General features: G+C 41.3%; 1 protein-coding gene and 1 long non-coding RNA gene across 4 annotated transcripts; one reads left to right on the top strand and one right to left on the bottom strand.

Moving 5' to 3' along the window:
- The first annotated feature begins 1,596 nt into the window (after positions 1–1,596).
- Positions 1,597–11,048, top strand: LOC143415690 (uncharacterized). The gene is made up of 5 exons (XR_013096121.1): positions 1,597–1,699; positions 2,027–2,088; positions 2,312–2,358; positions 9,902–10,019; positions 10,605–11,048. It is a non-coding gene; the product is annotated as an uncharacterized LOC143415690 (long non-coding RNA).
- On the bottom strand, positions 4,869–19,549 carry LOC101475945 (protein NLRC3). 3 transcript variants are annotated; one of them, XM_076881065.1, is made up of 9 exons: positions 19,103–19,549; positions 18,440–18,559; positions 17,531–17,650; positions 15,132–15,271; positions 13,280–15,056; positions 11,551–11,721; positions 9,831–10,004; positions 6,900–6,928; positions 4,869–5,543 (listed from the first exon to the last, which is right to left on the bottom strand). In XM_076881065.1, exons 1-8 carry the CDS (start codon positions 19,222–19,224, stop codon positions 6,913–6,915), a joined length of 2,640 nt encoding a protein of 879 aa, XP_076737180.1. In that variant the 5' UTR covers positions 19,225–19,549; the 3' UTR covers positions 4,869–5,543; positions 6,900–6,912. The 3 variants fall into 3 exon arrangements, with proteins under 3 accessions (XP_076737180.1, XP_076737179.1, XP_076737181.1); XM_076881064.1 differs by having other exon boundaries at positions 4,869–6,788; XM_076881066.1 differs by lacking the exon at positions 11,551–11,721 and having other exon boundaries at positions 4,869–6,788.

The raw sequence follows: 19,549 nt of genomic DNA on the forward strand, positions 1-19,549 counted from the left end.
GAGTGCACAATATCTTCTTTTATCATTGATCTCAAAGGGACTGGAATGGCTTTCACTAGGGATTTATATCTCTTAACAGTACATCTTACATCAAATTTCTCACAAAACGTCTCATGCTTTAATAAGACCCCATTATCATCCATAAAATGAGCTACAGCCCAAATCCCTTTAGATCTCCATTCATCCACGTACACAGATTTCCTACACAAACGGATATACCTGTTGTTCCATATAGGGGTATTGTGAGGAGTAAAGTTATGTTTGTAGATTAATTTCCAGTAGAGAAGGACCTGCTGATGGAAAGCTGAGAGTTTAACAGGTAACGAACTGCAATCAAAGTCACAACATAACAAAAAGTCTATTCCACCCATTTTGCCAAAAATCACACTGGGAATAATGTTCCAAAAGGAATTTTTGTTCCTAATGAAAGATCTTAACCATTTCAATTTTAGTACACCATTCATAACATCAAAGTCAATGGCATTAGCCCCACCCTCTTCATAATTCTTAATCATATCATTTTTCTTTATATAATGACATTTGTTCCTCCATATGAACCTAAAATTAAGATTATTTATAGATTTAATTAGTTTTGGAGATATGGGCAGAGAAAAGGCTGGATAGATTAGTCTGGATAGACTGTCCATTTTGGTTAGCAAAATTCTCCCAAACAGAGTTATGTCCCTTTGCAGCCACCTGTTTAAAATAGACTTACACTTTTCTATATTGGTACAGATATTCTTATTTTCAGTTGATGTCTTATCCTTGCAAATTACAATGCCCAGATACTTAACCTCTTTTTTAATCTGTATATTATCTATTGCTTGCAGGGTACACTCATGCAGAGCTAGAATTTCGCATTTATTAATATTCAGCTGTAGGCTGATCGCCTGTAAGGCTAAAGGAATCTGGTCTTCATTTTTTAGAAACAGGGTGGTATCATCTGCGAGCTGACTGATTATTATCTGTTCACCCATCACAGTTAACCCCTCAATGTGACTGTTTTTAATCAAAATAGACAACAGCTCAGCAACCATGATGAACAGAAGTGGTGAGCTGCTACATCCCTGCCTTATCCCTCTACCACGCGGGGTGTAATTTCAAAATGAGCGCTTAGCGCTTTGGAGTTGACGTCACGCCGCAATGCATTGTGGGAGCGCAACGTCATTTTCGGGGTCTACGAATCAAAACATACACACGACGATTACAAGATGCTTAAAAGCAGCTCAAAAGAGAATGGATTGTATAGAGACTGATTTCGTTCAGAGGCGAAGCAGCGGTACTTGCAGAAAATGGCGTGCATTGGAAATGTGGACCCGTATGAAATACGGCCGTGGAGTGGAAACCAGGGATGATTTTAGCCCATTTTTGGGGGTGCTTCAACACCCCCAGAAATGAATCAAAGCACCCCCAAAGATTTCTTACTTTGTTGACAATATTTGCTGTTTGTGTGACACACTACTAAAAATATAAAAGCATACAGTACTTGGCTGAGACGTAACACTTTAACAACAAAAATATAGATAACCTCCCCCCTCCCAAAGTGGTTTGTTCCAGCTCGTCTCTCCTACTCTGACTCTAGCGTCCTTTCTGCCAGAGCGATGGTGGCTGAGAGGCAGCGGAGCTGCGGTGTGAGTGCCTGGCTTAAAACAGGACATGTTGGCTGCATTTAACCTTCAGTTACTCTTTATATAGTTAGGTAAGAGTCCGACCATGTTTCTTTTTAGCTGAAAAACATTATAGGTAACCTGCAGTGTTGAAAACGTGTTTTTCGACGATGTTTGCTACCCTGCAATCCGTCCTGCTCTGTAGTAAAATCAGCGACATTTGACCGTCCTGTTGCTAACATTGAAATTTATACAGACTATTTAAAATCTAAAACGTATAATTGTCTGTAGCCTACTGTTGTTACCACTGTCCTGTTTGAAATGGATACTAACTAGCTAACTGACTGAATGCCCATTAACCTTATAACTCCTGTTGTGTGTGTGTGTGTGTGTGTGTGTGTGTGTGTGTGTGTGTACAGAGAGACAGCCAGGTTCATAATGGATATAAGGAAGTTTTTTCAAAAAAAGGAGCCACATTCAGGTAAAAGTGTAAAATCAAATGATTCGTTAATCAAGAATAATGTTGGATCAGTGTTTCAATGTTTATATCTTTTATTAGGTGTACATGTGGTTTGGTTATTTCCCTTTTGGTTGAAAGTACACTGAGACAGGACTTTTTTGTTAGTGATCTTAATAGTATTTTTTTTATATTAATGTCATTTTTTCATCTAATTGAATACAATCTATTTGTGTATGATTGCCAGTCCAAAGAGGGAGAGAGGAAAGAGGGAACGTGAGGAGAAAGTACAAGGTCAGGATGAACTGTCATTTAATTTCGTTGTCTGTTTAATGTATGGTTTATAACTTATATCACTGTTTTTTACTGGAAAGCACTTTGGTTACCCATGTTGTTTTAAAGTGCTCTATAAATAAAACTGGATTAGATTTGAATGAGGAAGATAACAGAGAGAAAAAAGAATGGAATATGGTGGTGAAGTTAGATGGAAAAACTGTTTATTCAAAAATAACTAAATGAATGTATTGCAAGATACTTTTCTGATAGATTTCATGGATGCTTTGTGTGCTTTTAAAAATGCAGATTGATACATGACTTTATGACTAAGGTACCTGTAAAAGTGTGATCTCAGAATAGCCTGTAATAATTTTTTTAGATATTTTTATATATAGAGATTGAAAATGTGACGTCACTCAGGGGTAAAACCGCAAAGAATTCTGGGAACTCATGGCAAGAGGTACTAGCGCACGCAGGCTTTCAATTGAAATCAGTTATACAGCGATAAAAAGAAACACAAAAAATGGCAAGAAGCTGTTGTATTATTAACTGCAATAGCCGGTCGCATGACAGCCACGGAAAGCTGACAGGTAAAGAGATCGGCTGTTATCGGATTACGTCGTTGAAGAGAAATTGTTCGAGCCATGTTTCCGAAGTAACAAAGAGGCGACTAGATTGCAGCCATTCAAAGACAAAATATAACATCCCAGAACACTCCAGCTCACAGGTTAGTCTGCTCCAAGCATTTCCACAAAGGTCAGTCTGCTGTTGTAGTTAATGCGTCATTTTTCTTAACATAATTGGTGATGTAGGTTACAACCAAGTCTGGCGCTGAACAGAAATTATTGCGCTATGCTCCTTTGTTTATTGTGCATAAATAGTAAATTGTCCTGACACAATGTTGCGTTTCGCTTCTGTTATTACCATGGTACATTGACAAAAACATATACTTTTTTATTCACAGGATAAAATAGTTGTTTTGTATCACTAATTGCCCAGTACGATTACAACATACAATATTATTGTCACTGCTACATTTCTGTGATGCGTACCAGAAATTATTTCCACTACTAATTAACCCTTTAAGACCTACCATAGAACCAAGTCCGCCAGAGCTTATATTATATTTTTACATGCTGTAGTGCCATTTTTGGGAGCATTTCAAGTTGCTATACATCAATACAACAATTATAGCCCAGATTTTAATAATATGTATTCATTAAGTGCATAGTAATTACATAAATTGCAAAAAAGTGCAATAAACTACAAAAAAATTGAAAATCGTTTTTGCTTTTTTAACATATATTTCTAGTTAGAGAAATTTAAGAGGCTTATCCCTCAAAACTGTAAATACAAAAAAGTTGCACAAAATAGTTTCCTACCACAGGAAATTTATTTTGAGTGTCTTCATAGTTTTATTTTTGAAATACACCAATTTTTATACACTGCAGGAAAAACGAAAATAAATATTATACTGCAAATTTGCAAAAAAACAGCATATGCATCAAAATAAACTATTTCCAGCAGTGCAATATGAGTCCTAAGCATCCCAGAAACAACACAGAAAGTCATAAAGTCAAAGATAACTTTTAAAAAAGACCAGTATAGGCCCTGAGGCCCTGATGGTAAAAAAGACTACATTTCCGCAAAAATGACGTCACTTCCGGTTTCGGGCAGGTAATGGCGGACATGCAAAAGTTCGCGCTGACGTCTATTCCAACGTAGGAAGTGTTATGAACAGCTGATCGGATCGGCAAAGCATGTTTCTGGAATATTATGTTTTTGTTCCTGCAAGCGCTTTTTATGCAGTTTTTGCAAAGCTTTATGTGGAAGGAAACCGTGACCTAGGACAAGCTGATGGCATAAGATGTAAGTACAACTCCTCCGGTTTCATATGCAAAAAAATTATTGCGCTAGCTTACGTGGTTGCAGTGCTACCGGGATTTAAAAATAGTTACGTAAAACAGAGCATGCCCGCTCCGACCGGCTCTAAAGGGTTAATTACCGTTGAGCTCAAAGGTCCTATTAATAAACGGTTAACGAATGTGTATTTATGAAGACGATTTGTGAGACTGGTAAACTTATGATATGTACGATGGTCTTTACCTTCTACACGGTGCATTTCAAGGTCCTGCACCCATCCGTCGGTAAACTGTACCTGGGCTTGGTGCAGTGACCTGAAGTTACTAAACTTCACGAGTGTATGCACTCACTCCAAGAACCGTATAATTATAAATCTGAGCGTGGTGAAAGTTGGGCAGCACGCTAACGTATTTTGTCCACTCTGTGTGCTCGTAAGGGTCTGACCCTTTCACTGGTTTGATTTTTTCCTCGTATCTTTTCTTTGGCTTTTCATCAAATCTGTCTTTGTACGGACCGGCATTGTTCTCCTTCGTTTTGTACATACCTTTTTGGGGGGCAAAGAAAAAGCAAGAATTTATTGGAACCGAAGAATGAACGTTTTGCGGTGCTGCAAATGCTTTCATTTGATGCAGGTACTTGGATTGTTTTGCCACGAGTTCCCGGCATGCAATGCGCGAAAGTCACGTGGTCTGTCAATCTCTATATATATATATATTTTTTTAGTAGAACACTATGCACCTTTGATGATGTTATGTTGAATTTGTGAAGTGGTGTTGTTCAACATGGACAGTGAAAAGGGAAGGAAAGAAAAGCATGATTACATTTTATTGATTATTTAACTGTCTGTTGCAATCCAGCATCAACCTCTGAGATTTAAAGTAGACTTTAACTGAAGTTCATCATCATTTCACAGAGTGGAGCTGCAACACAGAGATAACCATAAAATGCAGGTTGAGGAGATAATAAACGGATATTTAATATGTTTGCTGTACATGTATTTGTCTTGTTATTCTCACATCATATAAATATTTGTTCCTCTACAGATTGACTTTTGCTGACAAATGTATTTTGTTCAAACATATATAGAAATTCATTTTAAACGTTTTATAAACAGTAAGGCAATAAACAAAAACACACAGAGCATCCTGAAATTTGAAAGCACTTCACTTGTTCCACAACTTGTTATGTTACAGCCTTATTCCAAAATGGATGAATTTATTTGTTCACAGGCGAGTATGTACAACCTTTGCATCAGCACTAAAAATTGAGCTCACGTGAATCCTGTTTTGGTGCATCTCGTGATTGTTCGTCAAATCTTTCCCAGCTTGATTAGAATCCACCTGTGGACAATTTATTTGATTGGTGATGATTTTATATAAGTTATTATGATTTGATAATATCGTATAGTTGACAGACCATAACCAAGCCAAGAGGTCAAATGAATAGTTTATGTAGACTTCTGAGACACAATTTCATGTAAACAAAAACCTGGGGAAGGGTACAGAACAATTTCTGCAGCACTGGAGGTCCCAGTGAGCACAGAAGTTGCCATCATGATTAAATGGAAGAAGTCTGGAAGGAATCTCTGCCAAACCAATGTGAGCGATGGTAGAAGCTGAGCTGAGGGTAGAAGTTGCCCAAGGGGAAAACAGCATATGCATCAAAATAAACTATTTCCAGCAGTGCAATATGAGTCCTAAGCATCCCAGAAAAGACACAGAAAGTCATAAAATCAAACATAGCTTTTAAAAACACCAGTATAGGCTCTGAGGGTAAAAAAAAAACACATTTCTGCAAAATGACATCACTTCCAGTTTCGGGCAGGTAATGGCGGACATGCAAAAGTTCGTGCTGACGTCTATTCCAACGTAGGAAGTGTTATGAACAGCTGATCGGATCGGCAAAGCGTGTTTCTGGAATATTATGTTTTTGTTGCTGCAAGTGCTTTTTATGCAGTTTTTGCAAAGCTATATGTGGAAGGAAACTGTGACCGAGGACAAGCTGATGGCATAAGATCTAAGTGCAACTCCTCCGGTTTCATATGCAAAAAAAATTATTGCGCTAGCTTACGTAGTTGCAGAGCTACCGGGATTTAAAAATAGTTACACAAAACAGAGCGTGCCCGCTCCGACCGGCTCTAAAGGGTTAACAAATATCTGTATTTTCCAAATACTGCAAAATTAGAAAAACTGCATTCCCATTAAACAAAGTACATGTGCCACACCCTTCTCTGAACTGTAACATAACACGGCACTGGAAAAAATACACTTCCGGATCACTAATGCAACACCACAATTGAGACAATGTTCACCAGTAAAATTACAGTAGTAAAATTATTACAACATGTCATAGTAGTCATGGGGCTCAAGAGTTGGGAGTTTGCATTGTAATCGGAAGGTTGCTGGTTCGAGCCCCAGCTTGGACAGTCTCGGTCGTTGTGTCCTTGGGCGAGACACTTCACACATTGCCTACTGGTGGTGGTCAGACGGCCCGGTGGCGCTAGTGTCTGGCAGTCTCGCCTCTGTCAGTGCGCCCCAGGGTGGCTGTGGCTACAATGTAGCTTACCATCACCAGTGTGTGGATGACTGGATATGTAAAGCGCTTTGTGTGAGACAACTAATGCACATGTCACATCAAACATGATAAATATGGGTAAATATTAATTTAAATGCCACATAGACAGACAGATTACTCACCACATTGCAGCATCTAAACTGAAGTCACTCTGCAGGAAAATGAGGAGACAGGATCAAAAACAGGTAGCAGAAAAATGAATTGTTACATCTTTGTGTTAACAAAGTGAGAAAAGACACTAAAGTCAAAATAAACATCTTGGTGTAACCTGTGGAAGATGGAGGTCCAACAAGAAGTGAGCAGCCTACTATTGTGAATGTGAGAAAAATAACATTTCCTAATTTTTTTTATTTTGATACAGCCACATTTACAGTTCATCTGTTTTCAGTAAACAATGTTCTTTTTCTGAGAACATAATGGCTATAAAATATTGATTTACATGTGATGCATTTGAAGTTAGAAGTCATGCAGTGTCAAATCCAGGTCTCTATCAAAAAGCTATACGCACTGTACTTAAAGAGCAGGGCCCTATTTCAGGAAGCCAGTTTAGTGCAAACTCTGAGTAAGTATACCCTGAGTTAACGAAAACTCTGGGTTTTCGGTTTCACAAAGCGAGTTTAGATTAATTCTGAGCGAGTTACTATGACGACACACTCCGTGAAGCTAACCTGCCCCCTAGCAGGTTTACTTCAACTAACCCTAACTTTTTCCGCCTCTTTGTCGGAAACCTGACTGTAGGAAGTGTCAGACATGGCGTGTCCCTTCCTTGAAGAGCCAGTAGATGTTGAAGCCCAAATTCTCCGCAGAGCTCTCCGCTGGGAGAGAGTGATTAGAGCGCGTTTGGACATTTTATCATTTCCTGATGATTTCCTGTGTGAACGTTACCGTTTTTCAGCACAATCTATAATTTATTTGAATAACATCCTCAGGCCTAATATTGCTCATGTGACACATTGCGGACATTGTCTCAGTTCTGTACATATTATTTGTATTGCACTTCGGTTTTTTGCAAACGGGAGCTTTCTGTATAATATTGGTGACGCTGAGCATGTTTCCAAGGCTACCGTCTGTCGGGCAGTCAGGAATGTTACAGTTGCACTGAAATGTCTCCTGTACTCGTTTGTGGTGTTCCCCGGTCATAGACCCACAAGATTTATCAAAGAGGGATTCCACAAAATTGCAGGTATCAGGATGAACAAAACTTAATTCATGATGTGGTGATACTTGAACTACTACTTACATTTTACATTTATTCCCACGGTTCCCAGGCGTGATTGGCTGTATAGATGGCACTCACATTCCAATCATTGCTCCTTCAGTAAATGAAGGAGACTATGTGAACAGGAAGTCTTTCCACAGCATTAATGTACAGGTACATAGTTCCCTGTAGCATTTCAAACTAACAAATTATTTCATTATAGTAATGGATGCTAATTTGTGTTCTCTGCACTGTGAAGATCATATGTGATGCTGCCAACATTATCACAAATGTGGAAGCCAACTGCTCAGCCTCTGTGAGTGGTGGTGGTGGAGGACCCCCACCTGTTTTTCAGGCCTCCGCTTTTTTTCTGTTGGCTATAACGGGTCACATTTGAGCATACAGAGTAAGCAAATATGTACTTGTAATGTGCTCAGATAATTTCAATAAGTGCTTACAGAGGGGAAATTAATGTAGCCTCTAACTGCAATTGATTTACATCGGACAAACAGACCAAGCACTACGGCTCATAATACAATTACACCTTACCTGTTTGGACTATATTTTTATATTTCATTTTTACTTGCTGCCAGGAACGTTTGGGGCCTGTTGGGTTGCACCTGCGCTCACATCACATCACAAAATAAAATGTATGAAATAAAAAATAAAATAAAATATAATAAAATAACGTGTTAAATGGGTGGAAATCCCTAGGTCAATGTTTAAATTAACACTCATGCATTGACTCTGTCGGCCATGTTTTGCCATGCATGCTCCCTTTCTTTTGCAGCTGAGGCTGTGTTACTTTTTTTCCGCAAAATTTGCATGTTATCGCCCACCCCCGTGACATCACGCTCCAAAGCCCTATACTGCCATCAGAATTTCGGCCTCAAGCGCTGTAAAATACATTGACCGCGTCTTCTTTCCCTCCGTCTCCATGGTGACTCGCTTAATCTGTGCTCCACTAATCAGGGCTTTATGTATCCTCGTGCGCGCGCTTAACTTGGGGTTAAAGCAACTCCGCGTTGATTGAACTAATTGTTATCAGCCTTTCTGAAACCGAATATTCCGAGTTGGACAGTTCGGGGTTACTCAACCCTGAGTATCGTTTTTCACTCTGAGTTTTCTAAACCGGCTTCCTGAAATAGGGCCCTGCTCTGCTCCTGTTGACTGTTTTCCACAGAAAGAGGTGTGAGAGCCCATTCCAGTTTGACTTGAGTCCACAGATACTGGAAGGAGTTTCTAACTAGAGGCATGCAGACATGTTTAAAAAAAGATCTGTATGTTGTTTTGTTGTTGTTGGTAGGTGATCGTGGCTCAAGAGTTGGGAGTTCGCCTTGTAATCGAAAGGTTGCCAGCTCGAGCCCCGGCTTGGACAGTCTGGGTCATTGTGTCCTTGGCCAAGACACTTCACCCGTTGCCTACTGGTGGCGCCAGTGTCCAGCAGCCTCGCCTCTGTCAGTGCACCCCAGGGTGGCTGTGGCTACAATGTAGCTTGCCATCACCAGTGTGTGAATGTGTGTGTGAATGGGTGGATGACTGGTTGTGTAAAGTGCTTTGGGGTCCTTAGGGACTAGAAAAGCACTATATAAATACAGGCCATTTACCATTTTGAACAGAAGCCTGAAGATTCTGGGGACATGTGAAACTAAAAGTTCATAAAGTGTTAGGACACAAGACCTTTAAATGTGCATTGTGCAGTAACTTTGTTATTTTGTTACTGTGGATCATCACAAAGTCAACCTTCTGCACAGCCGTATTCTTTTTGTATGTGTGGTCGTTTTTTTCTGCAGACACCGATAAACAGAAACCAAAGAAATATTTTTCCTTCATAATCTAAGTCAAGTAAACTGACCTTTTAAACTGTAGTTTACAGTGTGGACTCTCCAGGTAATCATACAGTTGTTTCATCCCTGCGCCCTCCAGGTTGCATCCTATTAGATCCAGACGTTTCAGATAGGGGGGGTTGGACTTCAGAGCAATGAGCAGAGCAGCACAGCTGTTCTCTGACAAAGTGACGTTCTCAAAGCTGAATAACAATCATGTGAGTTACAAAGTGTTCATTTAACATGACATCACTGCGCATTTCAAACCTAGTAACACCCTTACCCAAAAACTGCGTCATCCCAAAGTCAAACCTCCCTTAAACAGTTCAACCTACATATTGTGCACTGTGACATACTTTGTGTCTGCTCAGATCTCTACATAAGGGAGAGAGCCACTCCAAAAACACATGGCACAACATAGAAGAGCCTCCTCGATGCTATTGTCAAGGCTCACACTTTGGACAGAGAAGATAGATGGTTTGAAAGAGAAGTAAAAAAAAAATGTCATCCATGTCCACTGTGAATAACCATCATGGAACGGAGGTGGTGGCTTACAAAACCAACTATTAACCAACTACCATGGTGCCATTTACTGTGATTAGGTTCCCCGGTCCACTGGCTGGAAAACACCCCCAAAGCATCAGGTTCCCACCACCATGTTTGACAGTGGGGATGGTGTTCTTTGGGTTGAAGGCGTCTCCTTTTTTATGCCAAATGAAGGAAGCATCATAGTGGTCAAACGATTCTATTCTTGTTTCATCTAACCATAACACAGAAGACCAGTAATCTTTTTCTTTGTCCAGATGAGCATTTGCAAAGGGGCTTTTGTGTGCCTTCTCTGGAGAAGCCGTGTCCTCCGTGGAACCCAGCAGTGTGCAGTGTCCGTTGGACTGTTTGAGACATTGATACCAGCAGAGCACAGATTGACCAGGATTGATGGTGGTCCTATGATTCTTCTTCACCTCTATCATTATCATCCTGGCCAGCACAGGTGTCACTTTTGGTTATCAACAATGTTCTCTGAGATTTTCCACAGTGCAAAACTTGTATTTTTGAATAATACTTTGCACTGCAGCAACTGGAACTTGAAAACATTTAGATATGGCTTTTTTACCAGCCACAATACACAGCTGCAGGTCCTCACCAAGCTCCTTTATCTTAGCCATGACTGTCCACAACCCAACTGCAGAGCCCTGTTGAGTTGGTTAAAACAGCTGTTTCCAATTAGTCAGGGTAGGATGCTTTAGAACAGCTTTGACTATTTGGAAAGAACATTGGATTTTCCCAGTGACTGTGACAGTTTGTGATGGGTATGAATCATTTTGGACCTGGCACTTTTTGCTCATATAATAATAATAATAATAATAATAATAATAATAATAATGATGATGATGATGATGATGATGATGATAATAATAATAAATAAAAGCTATTGTCTTTCGATAGAAACCAGATCCAACTAAAGAAAAATACCTGGTTGAACAAAGGTAACTTTTAAGTCAAAATTTGCGAGTGCTCTGAATAATTATGGGCTTGACTGTTTATGCACATACATTCATTATACAGTCTCCAAAATCACCTACTAAAATCCAAGTCTTGGTGTGGTGAAGCCAAGGTACCATATTAAATATGTTTATAAATATGTTGGATTGGTGCATCCCTGTCCTCCATCCTACATTACTGGAGTTGGATTACTTATTAGTGAAATAACTTTATAAATAACAACAGATTCAGTTTCAGTTAACTGACCTGAGTGTCTCCAGTCTACAGTTTGGATGCCCCAGACAAGCAAAAAGTTCATCTGCTGGCTCCAGCACAGTGACTGAAATCAGGTGCAGCTCTCTCAGATGGGAGCGGTCTGACGTCAGAGCTGAGGCCACAGCTCCACCCCGTTGCCCATAAATATAAACATCATGAAGTCTGTGTTGACACATAATTGCAAATATAATATAATAATAAAAACATGCTATTATGCAGAAAAACATTTTATTTATTTTGTGGACTTGATGCAAAACAACTAGATACTGTCTCTTAACATCAGTGGTGCAGCTGATCTGATCAGACTGACATGAAACATTCTAATAATAATTCTAATAATTCTCCTCCGTTCCTCTCAGACATAGATATCTTCAATATTTGTTTTGATCTTTTTTTTTTTTTTTTTTTTTTTGGCCTGTCCCGTTTGGCTCTTTTGCCATCAGAATTGTTCTCTAAAGGCAAAGAAAGATGCCCAACGGATTTACTTTACCAAACTGACCATCCCAGCCTTGCCGTAATGGTCCATTTGATTCACCTTTTGTTTATTTTATTTTCACTTACTGAATACGGGACAGACTTGACTGGGGGAAAGAAGGGGAGAAAGAAAGAGGGAAAGAGAAACAGCTGAGAAGAGGGACGGGGGAGAAGGGCAAAAGACAAAAACCAACAGAACGGACAGAAAAAAAAAAATGCATATATCAATCACCTGGATCACCTGCTGAGAAAGAAAAAAGAAAGCAAGCAGAAGGGAACAAGAGTAATAGAATAAACAACATCACAATGATATATGGGAATATGACAGTAAATACTAAATGTTAAACATTATTGTGCAGCACATAAGATCAACAGAACACAGTGTGCTTTGAGGTAGGAGCCAAAAAGGGTGTAGTTTGTGGGTGTGATCACCCGTGTGTACACCTGTGAGCATGGACGCGCTTGTTTTTTGTTTTTTTAAAAGGTTCCTTCATGTAATAATCTGCTAGAGGGTGTGGGGGGGGGGGGGGGGGGGGGGGCCACAGCCCCGTCCTCCAGGGTGTGAAGCGGGTATGGAGGAGATCAAAACTCCAGACATCCAGAGGCCCCCAGAACACAAGAGACCATGGAAGACCAACAGAGGGGCAGCCGCGCCACTGTTCCAGTAAGAGCTGAGGAGAGTCCCAGATGAGGGCTCGCCCAGCAGCCGCGGAGCAGAAGTCAGGGGGAGTTGCAGTGACGCGCCCGTGAGCTCCGCCGGCCCCCAGCTGCGCCTGAGTGACCGAGCCCCAGGCCGAGAGGCCGGGGGCACCCCACCTCCAAAGGGGCCCGAGCGAGCCCCAGGCCCCAGGCCCCGACAAGCGGCCGCCAAGGAGTGAGCCGGTGTGTACCCGGACGCCCACCCCCAGACACAAAGAACCACCAACACACCGACACCTGAGGGAGTCCGCCACCGGCAGGGGAAGTGGTGGTGGGTGGAGATAGGCCTCCAAACCTTGGAGGGCCTGAGGTGTCCCCAGAGAGGTGGCGTCTGATACCCAACCTGACATATAGACACAGACATACAGGCACACACAGACACAAACATCCATTCCCACCCTCATGCTCTCATATGCACTCACTCCACACTCAACCAACGTGGAGACAGACATAAAGAGACGCTGTACACACAATCACACTCCCCAAGCGTACTCTACAAACCGGGTCTAGGTACCCGGTTTATAATGTTAATCAAATCTAGACTCACCGGGCCTTTCTGCAATTCATCACAGCTGGAAGCAGTCTCCGTCGTCCTTCCTTTGATGTTTTGTATTCTTTCAGATCCAACTCATCATAAAAATTTTCTGACATCAACAGCATATATGCAAGAGCTGTGCACTCAATTCCAGAGAGTTCCTTCTTTGATTTGTTCTGTGACTTCAGGAACTCTTGGATCTCTTGATGTAGTGAGAGGTACTTCATTTCCATCAGACAGTGGAAAATGTTTAGGCATCTTTCAGGACACTTGTCATCAGTTCTAAGCTCCTTCAGGTTGTTGATGACTCTCTGGATGGTTTCTGGACTGTTCTCTGTCTGACCCAGCAGACCTCCTAAAATTATTTGATTGGACTTCAGAGCGAGGCCATGGAGGAAACGAACAAACAGTTCCAGGTGGTTATTCTCAAGAACCAAGGATTCCTCCATGACTCTGCCCAGAAAATCTTCCAGAGATGAGATGTCCTCACTCAGGAAGTCCTGCAGCACCTTTGTCTTCCTGTTGGTGTAACAGTGGAACATGTAGACTGCAGCCAGAAACTCCTGAATGCTCAGATGAACAAAGCAGTAAACTGGTTTCTGGAAGATCACAGACTCTCTTTTGAAGATCTCTGTACAAACTCCTGAGTACACCGAGGCCTCTGTGACATCCAGACCACACTGCTCCAAGTCTTCTTGGTAGAACAGGATGTTCTTTTTCTGCAGATGTTCAAATGCTAGCCTGCCCAGCTTCAGAAGAACCTCCCTGTCAGCACTGCTGAGCTCTATTCGTCTCATCTCTTTCCTCGTATGGTACTTGTGATTTTTCTTTATCTGAACCATCAGGAAGTGTGAGTACATGTCAGTCAGGGTCTTGGGCAGCTCTGCTCTCTCCTCTGTAGTCAACATGTGCTCCAGAACTGTAGCAGTGATCCAGCAGTAAACTGGGATTCCACACATAATGTAAAGGCTCCTGGATGTTTTCAAGTGAGAGACGATTCTGCTTGACAGCTCTTTATTTCTGAATCTTCTCCTGAAGTACTCCTGCTTCTGGGAGTCAGTAAAACCTCGAACTTCTGTCATCCTGTCAACACATTTAGGAGGAATCTGACTGACTGCTGCAGGTCGGGAAGTTATCCAGATGAGAGCAGATGGAAGCAGATTTCCCTCAATGAGATTTGTCAGCAGCTCACTGATGGTTGACTTCTGTGTGACATCAGACACAAGCTTCCTGTTAGTGAAATCCAACAAAAGTCTGCTTTCATCGAGGCCATCAAAGATGAACAAAAGATTACACACAGTGAGCTTCTCTGCTGTGACGCTCTGTAATGTTGGATAGAAAACATGGATCAGCTCCAGGAGACTGTACTGCTCATCTCTGACCAAGTTCAGCTCCCTGAATGAAAGCAGAACCACCGCACTGATGTGTTGGTTTTCTAAGCCCTCTGCCCAGTCCAGAGTGAACTTCTGCACCAAGAAGGTTTTTCCAATGCCAGCAACGCCATATGTCAGAACCACTCTGATGGGTCTTTGTTGGTCAGGTAAGGTTTTAAAGATGTCCTTGCTGCTGATTGGTGTTTCACAGAGGGTCTTCTTACAAGCGCTCTCCACCTGCCTCACCTCATGTTGGAAGTGTACAGCTTCACTCTGCTCCTCTGTGATGTAGAGCTCAGTGTAGATCAATCTGAGGAGGGCTCCAATTCCTGTTTTATCAGTTCGTTCAATCACATGTTCATATCGTGTCCTCAGAGTGACCTTTAATACATCAAAAACTTTTTCTAGATCAGTATCTGTTGACAGAAAGAAAACAATTAAACAAGAGAGCAAGAAAACTTAAGTTTTCATTTTTGCACAGCTGCTCTTACTGGCTGTCTGCTGAAAAGTTCTGGTTCCAGACTTGACTCCACATTGGGGACAGAAGTCTGTAGATGAATCCTTCAGGACATCCTGACACCACACACAACATGACACTGGCTTCTCCACAAAGAAATTCATCTTCTTCTCTCTGTGGACACAAACAAAAATTATTCTGACCAAATAAAGGAAGTAAAAACATTTGTAGACATCATGCAAACACTTGTTTCTGTGGTAGGTTCATAGTAGTGGGCATTCAGTTACTGGTTTTTCCCCTCAGTATCTTTCACTTATTGTGTTTTTTGTTGCCTTTTCCTGTATAAAACAGTGCATTTATTCTTAATCGAAGCAAAACAGCTTTTATGTGGGTGGCTGTTTGGTCTACTGAAATAAGGAGATTGACCTTAGGGTTTAGCCTAGCTTCCAAGAATGTTGTCTTGACTTTCAGAAAACTAGTTATTCCAAAATCTGTACTTTGTGCCTGATGATCTAGGTTCATCAAGGATAGTCTCTACAAAACCTGCAGCCTCTTATCCAACATCACACACCTCTACCTTTGCCTTCATCTTCACCTCCTCTGCTCTCTAGTTAATCTTTTAAACCTGTTTGTCTGCTGTGCTCAGGATTTCCCTCTCAGTTTGTTCGCGTTAATTCTCCATTTTCTGGAGTCTTTTGAGTTCAGCTATGGTTCCCACACTGCTCAGAGGAGCTAGCAATCCGCTTGGTTTCCACGTGTTTGGTCACACACACTCCCCAACACTGTTCCCTCTAAGCTGAGCACATGAGCAATCGCACACTGCTGACACGGTCTCCACACACAGAAAATCAGTGAAATTAAAATAAATACATGTATTTACTTTCATTTCAATTCACACTGGATTTTTTTGTGCGCAGCGCAGATGTGTGCGGAGACTGTGTCAGCAGTCTGCGATTGCTCACGTGCTCAGCTCAGAGGGAACACTGCTCCCCAATCTGCTCTGGTTTTGCTTCCTCTTCTTAAAGCAGTACAGTTATATTAATAGGGTGTCTGCCATACATGATCACATATCTGAATTCAAACAGAATCAGATAGTCGACTAGAACACAAATATCAGTGCAAACATTAGGACCTCTCAACATCAGCTGTTAATTATGGCAGAACTCAGGTGGTGAGGGTGGGTAGATGCGTCTCTAACAGCATCAGCATCAACACAGGAGCACCCCAGGGATGTGTCCTCTTGCCACTGCTCTACTCCCTCTACACAGCAGACTGTGTGCCCACCCACGGCTCAAACATCATTGTGAAGTTTGCTGATGACACAGTGGTGTTGGGTGCCATCTCCAACAACGATGAGGCGGCCTACATGGAGGAGGTGAAGAATCTGGCATCATGGTGCCAGGATAACCACCTCCAGCTGCACGTTGGCAAGACCAAGGAGCTGGTGGTGGACTTCAGAAGGAGTCAGCACAGAGACTGGAGTTCCAGTGGAGAGGGTGCAGTCCTTCAAGTATCTCGGTGTCCGTATCTCCTCAGACCTGACATGGTCTGCCCACATTCAGGTCCAGACGAAAAAGGCTAGGCAGCGCCTGTACCACCTACAACAGCTAAGGAAGTTCAGGGTCTCTCCAGTGATCCTCAGGATTTTCAATACAGGCGCTGTGGAGAGCATCCCCAAACAGAACATCACATCGTGGTTTGGGAACAGCTGTGTTAAGGACCAAAAAGCTCTCCAGAGAGTGATCCGTACAGCAGAACGCTGCTGCAGGATTGCTCTCCCCCTGCTTCAGGACACCTACACCAAGAGATGCCGAACTAGAGCAGCGCAGATACTGAAGGACCCGTCCCATCCTGGCAAACTGTTCCAACTTCTGCAATCTGGTAGAAGGTTCCGCATCATCCGGGCAAGGACAGAGAGACTCAAGAGGAGCTTCTATCCCCAAGCCATCCGGGACCTAAACCATAACATCACAGATTGCCTCATGTGTGTTATGTCCAGTTTTGCTTCCTCTGTCTAACTAACTAAGGGAACCAGTCTACTCTGAAGTGTTGCATCTGGGCTGTATTTAAGCCAAACATGCAATAGACATTAACACAGCTGTGTTAGTGGTTTTGGGGGAATAATTGCTTAATTGCAAGTGCGTTAAGAGCCTTCACAGAAAGACTACAAAAAAGCTGGCATGTTAATAAAAATTAGTCTATTCATTCGAGACTGTGTTTAGCCTCGATCTTTTAAGAATGGTGTCTTTAATGTTTGTAAAATTTATTTTTTTTAAATTGCAGTAATTTCATTCCTACCAATCTCTGATCTGCTTCAGAGGAGTATAAGCACAATTCAGTGACTCCACCCCTGCGAACTCTTTTGAAACAATACGAAATATTTGAAAACTAAAAGCATCTTCACTCAGTTTATAGCCAAAATCAGCCTCTTACTGTGTGATTGGGGGTCCAGGTTCATGACTGAAGACTGGAGGATATTCTCTGGACTTGTCACTGTTCATGGACACAGAGCTGGATCCTGGAAACTCTGCTTGGTGTTTGTGTTGTTTACGTCTGTAAACACAAACATAGAATAAAGCACAGATTATTCTTCTGTTGTTGATCATTGACCTGCTTCTCTCTCTCTGTCAGATTTATGAGGCTATACAACTCTCTTACAACTACTCTAATTAATGCAGGACAAGCTATTGCCAGGTTAATCTTTTTAAATCGTTTTAGAATCCTTAACTAATATTTTTGACTTTGGATTTCCATTTAGATTTTTCTATTATATACACAAATAATCTTTCTCTCATTAGTATTTAGTAATGCTAACATTAGTTACCAGCACAAAGAGTCACAGGAAGCTGGTTAACCAACGTGCCATGTTTACAGGGATTTATCAGTCTAGCTGTGAGCACATTCACATAAAGGCAGTTGGCAGCATCAAACCAATCAGTCACAAATAAGTGTACTGATAGTACAACAGTTATTTTATCAGGAACATAAAACTGCAAAACTTAATGGAAAACAAATATTAGGCGTTCAAACTCATAACACAGGCTGAAAGTAACACAGCTGTGTCAGTGGTTGTTTGAGGAAAAGCACTGTATATGAATGTTTTAATGGTTAAGAGGCTTTTCATAAAGACTATTTTATGTTACTAAAGCTTATTGTGTCCACTCACCATTTTCACATTGTTTATAATAAAGACAGTCTCTTAATTACTACAAAACTTCATAGGAAAACATTTCAATGGGTTATACACAAGTCAAGGACCCTTGCAGACCCCTTTGAAATAATGTGAAAGACTCGAAAACTAAAAGCATCTTCACTCAGTTTATAGCCGAATCAGTCTCCTACTGTGTGCCTGAAGGTCCAGGTTCATGACTGAAGACTGGAGGATAATCTCTGGACATGTCACTGTTCATGGACACAGAGCTGGATCCTGGAAACTGTGGTCTGTGTTTGTGTTGTTGATGTCTGTAAAGACAAACAATGAATCCAGAACAGATTATTCTTCTACATGTGCCTGTTGTTGGGCATTCAGCTGCTTCTCTCTCTCTGTCAGATTTAGGAGACTGAAAAACTCAATTTTCTCTCTACTACTGTACTTTCTGTAGGGCAGGCTGTCACCAGGGTAATCGTTTTTAACTCACTTTCAGATCTTCATTTAATATTTCAGAGCTTCCCATTTAGATTTTTCTGTTATATAAGCAAATAATCTTTCCCTCATCAGTATTCAATCATCTTAACATCAGTTACCAGGATACGGAGTCACAGCTTGTATTATGTTCCTTTAGAAAATAAAATAAAAAACTCAATGGAAAACAAATATCAGGAAGTCAAAAACATAATACAGACTGAAATACATAATACAGCGTCAGTGGTTGTTTGAGGAAAATCACTGGATATGAATGTCTTAGTGCTTTAAGAGCTCTTTTCAGAAAGACTTTACTACGTTACTAAAGTCTGTCCTCTCCTTTCACCATTTTCAATTTGCTTATAACAGACACAGTTTCTTACTTTTTGCCTGATGGTCCAAGTTCACGACTGAAGACTGGAGGATAATCTCCTAATTTGTCACTGTTCATGGACATAGAGCTGGATCCTTGAAACTCTGCCATGTTCCCCTGCAAAACACTCATCTTTAGGCTTCCTGGGAGAGAAACAAGGAACTGTGACTGTGAGCACGGCAGAAAAAAACATCAGAAATATTTTTAAAGAACGCCATAACTGGCAGAACAGGAAACACAGCACAACAGCACACACACACACACACACACACACACACACACACACACACACACACACACACACACACACACACACACACACAGAGTTAGCTTGTATTAAACCCAGCTGACCCTTTACCTCATCAATTAATAGATAAGTTTACTCTCCTACAGCTCACTGAGAGACAGCTCAGCACAAGACGTTAAAATGTCAGTCTCACCATTAACCAAAGATATA

Source organism: Maylandia zebra, unplaced genomic scaffold (genome assembly GCF_041146795.1).
Source record: "Maylandia zebra isolate NMK-2024a unplaced genomic scaffold, Mzebra_GT3a scaffold02, whole genome shotgun sequence".
NCBI lineage: Eukaryota > Metazoa > Chordata > Actinopteri > Cichliformes > Cichlidae > Maylandia > Maylandia zebra.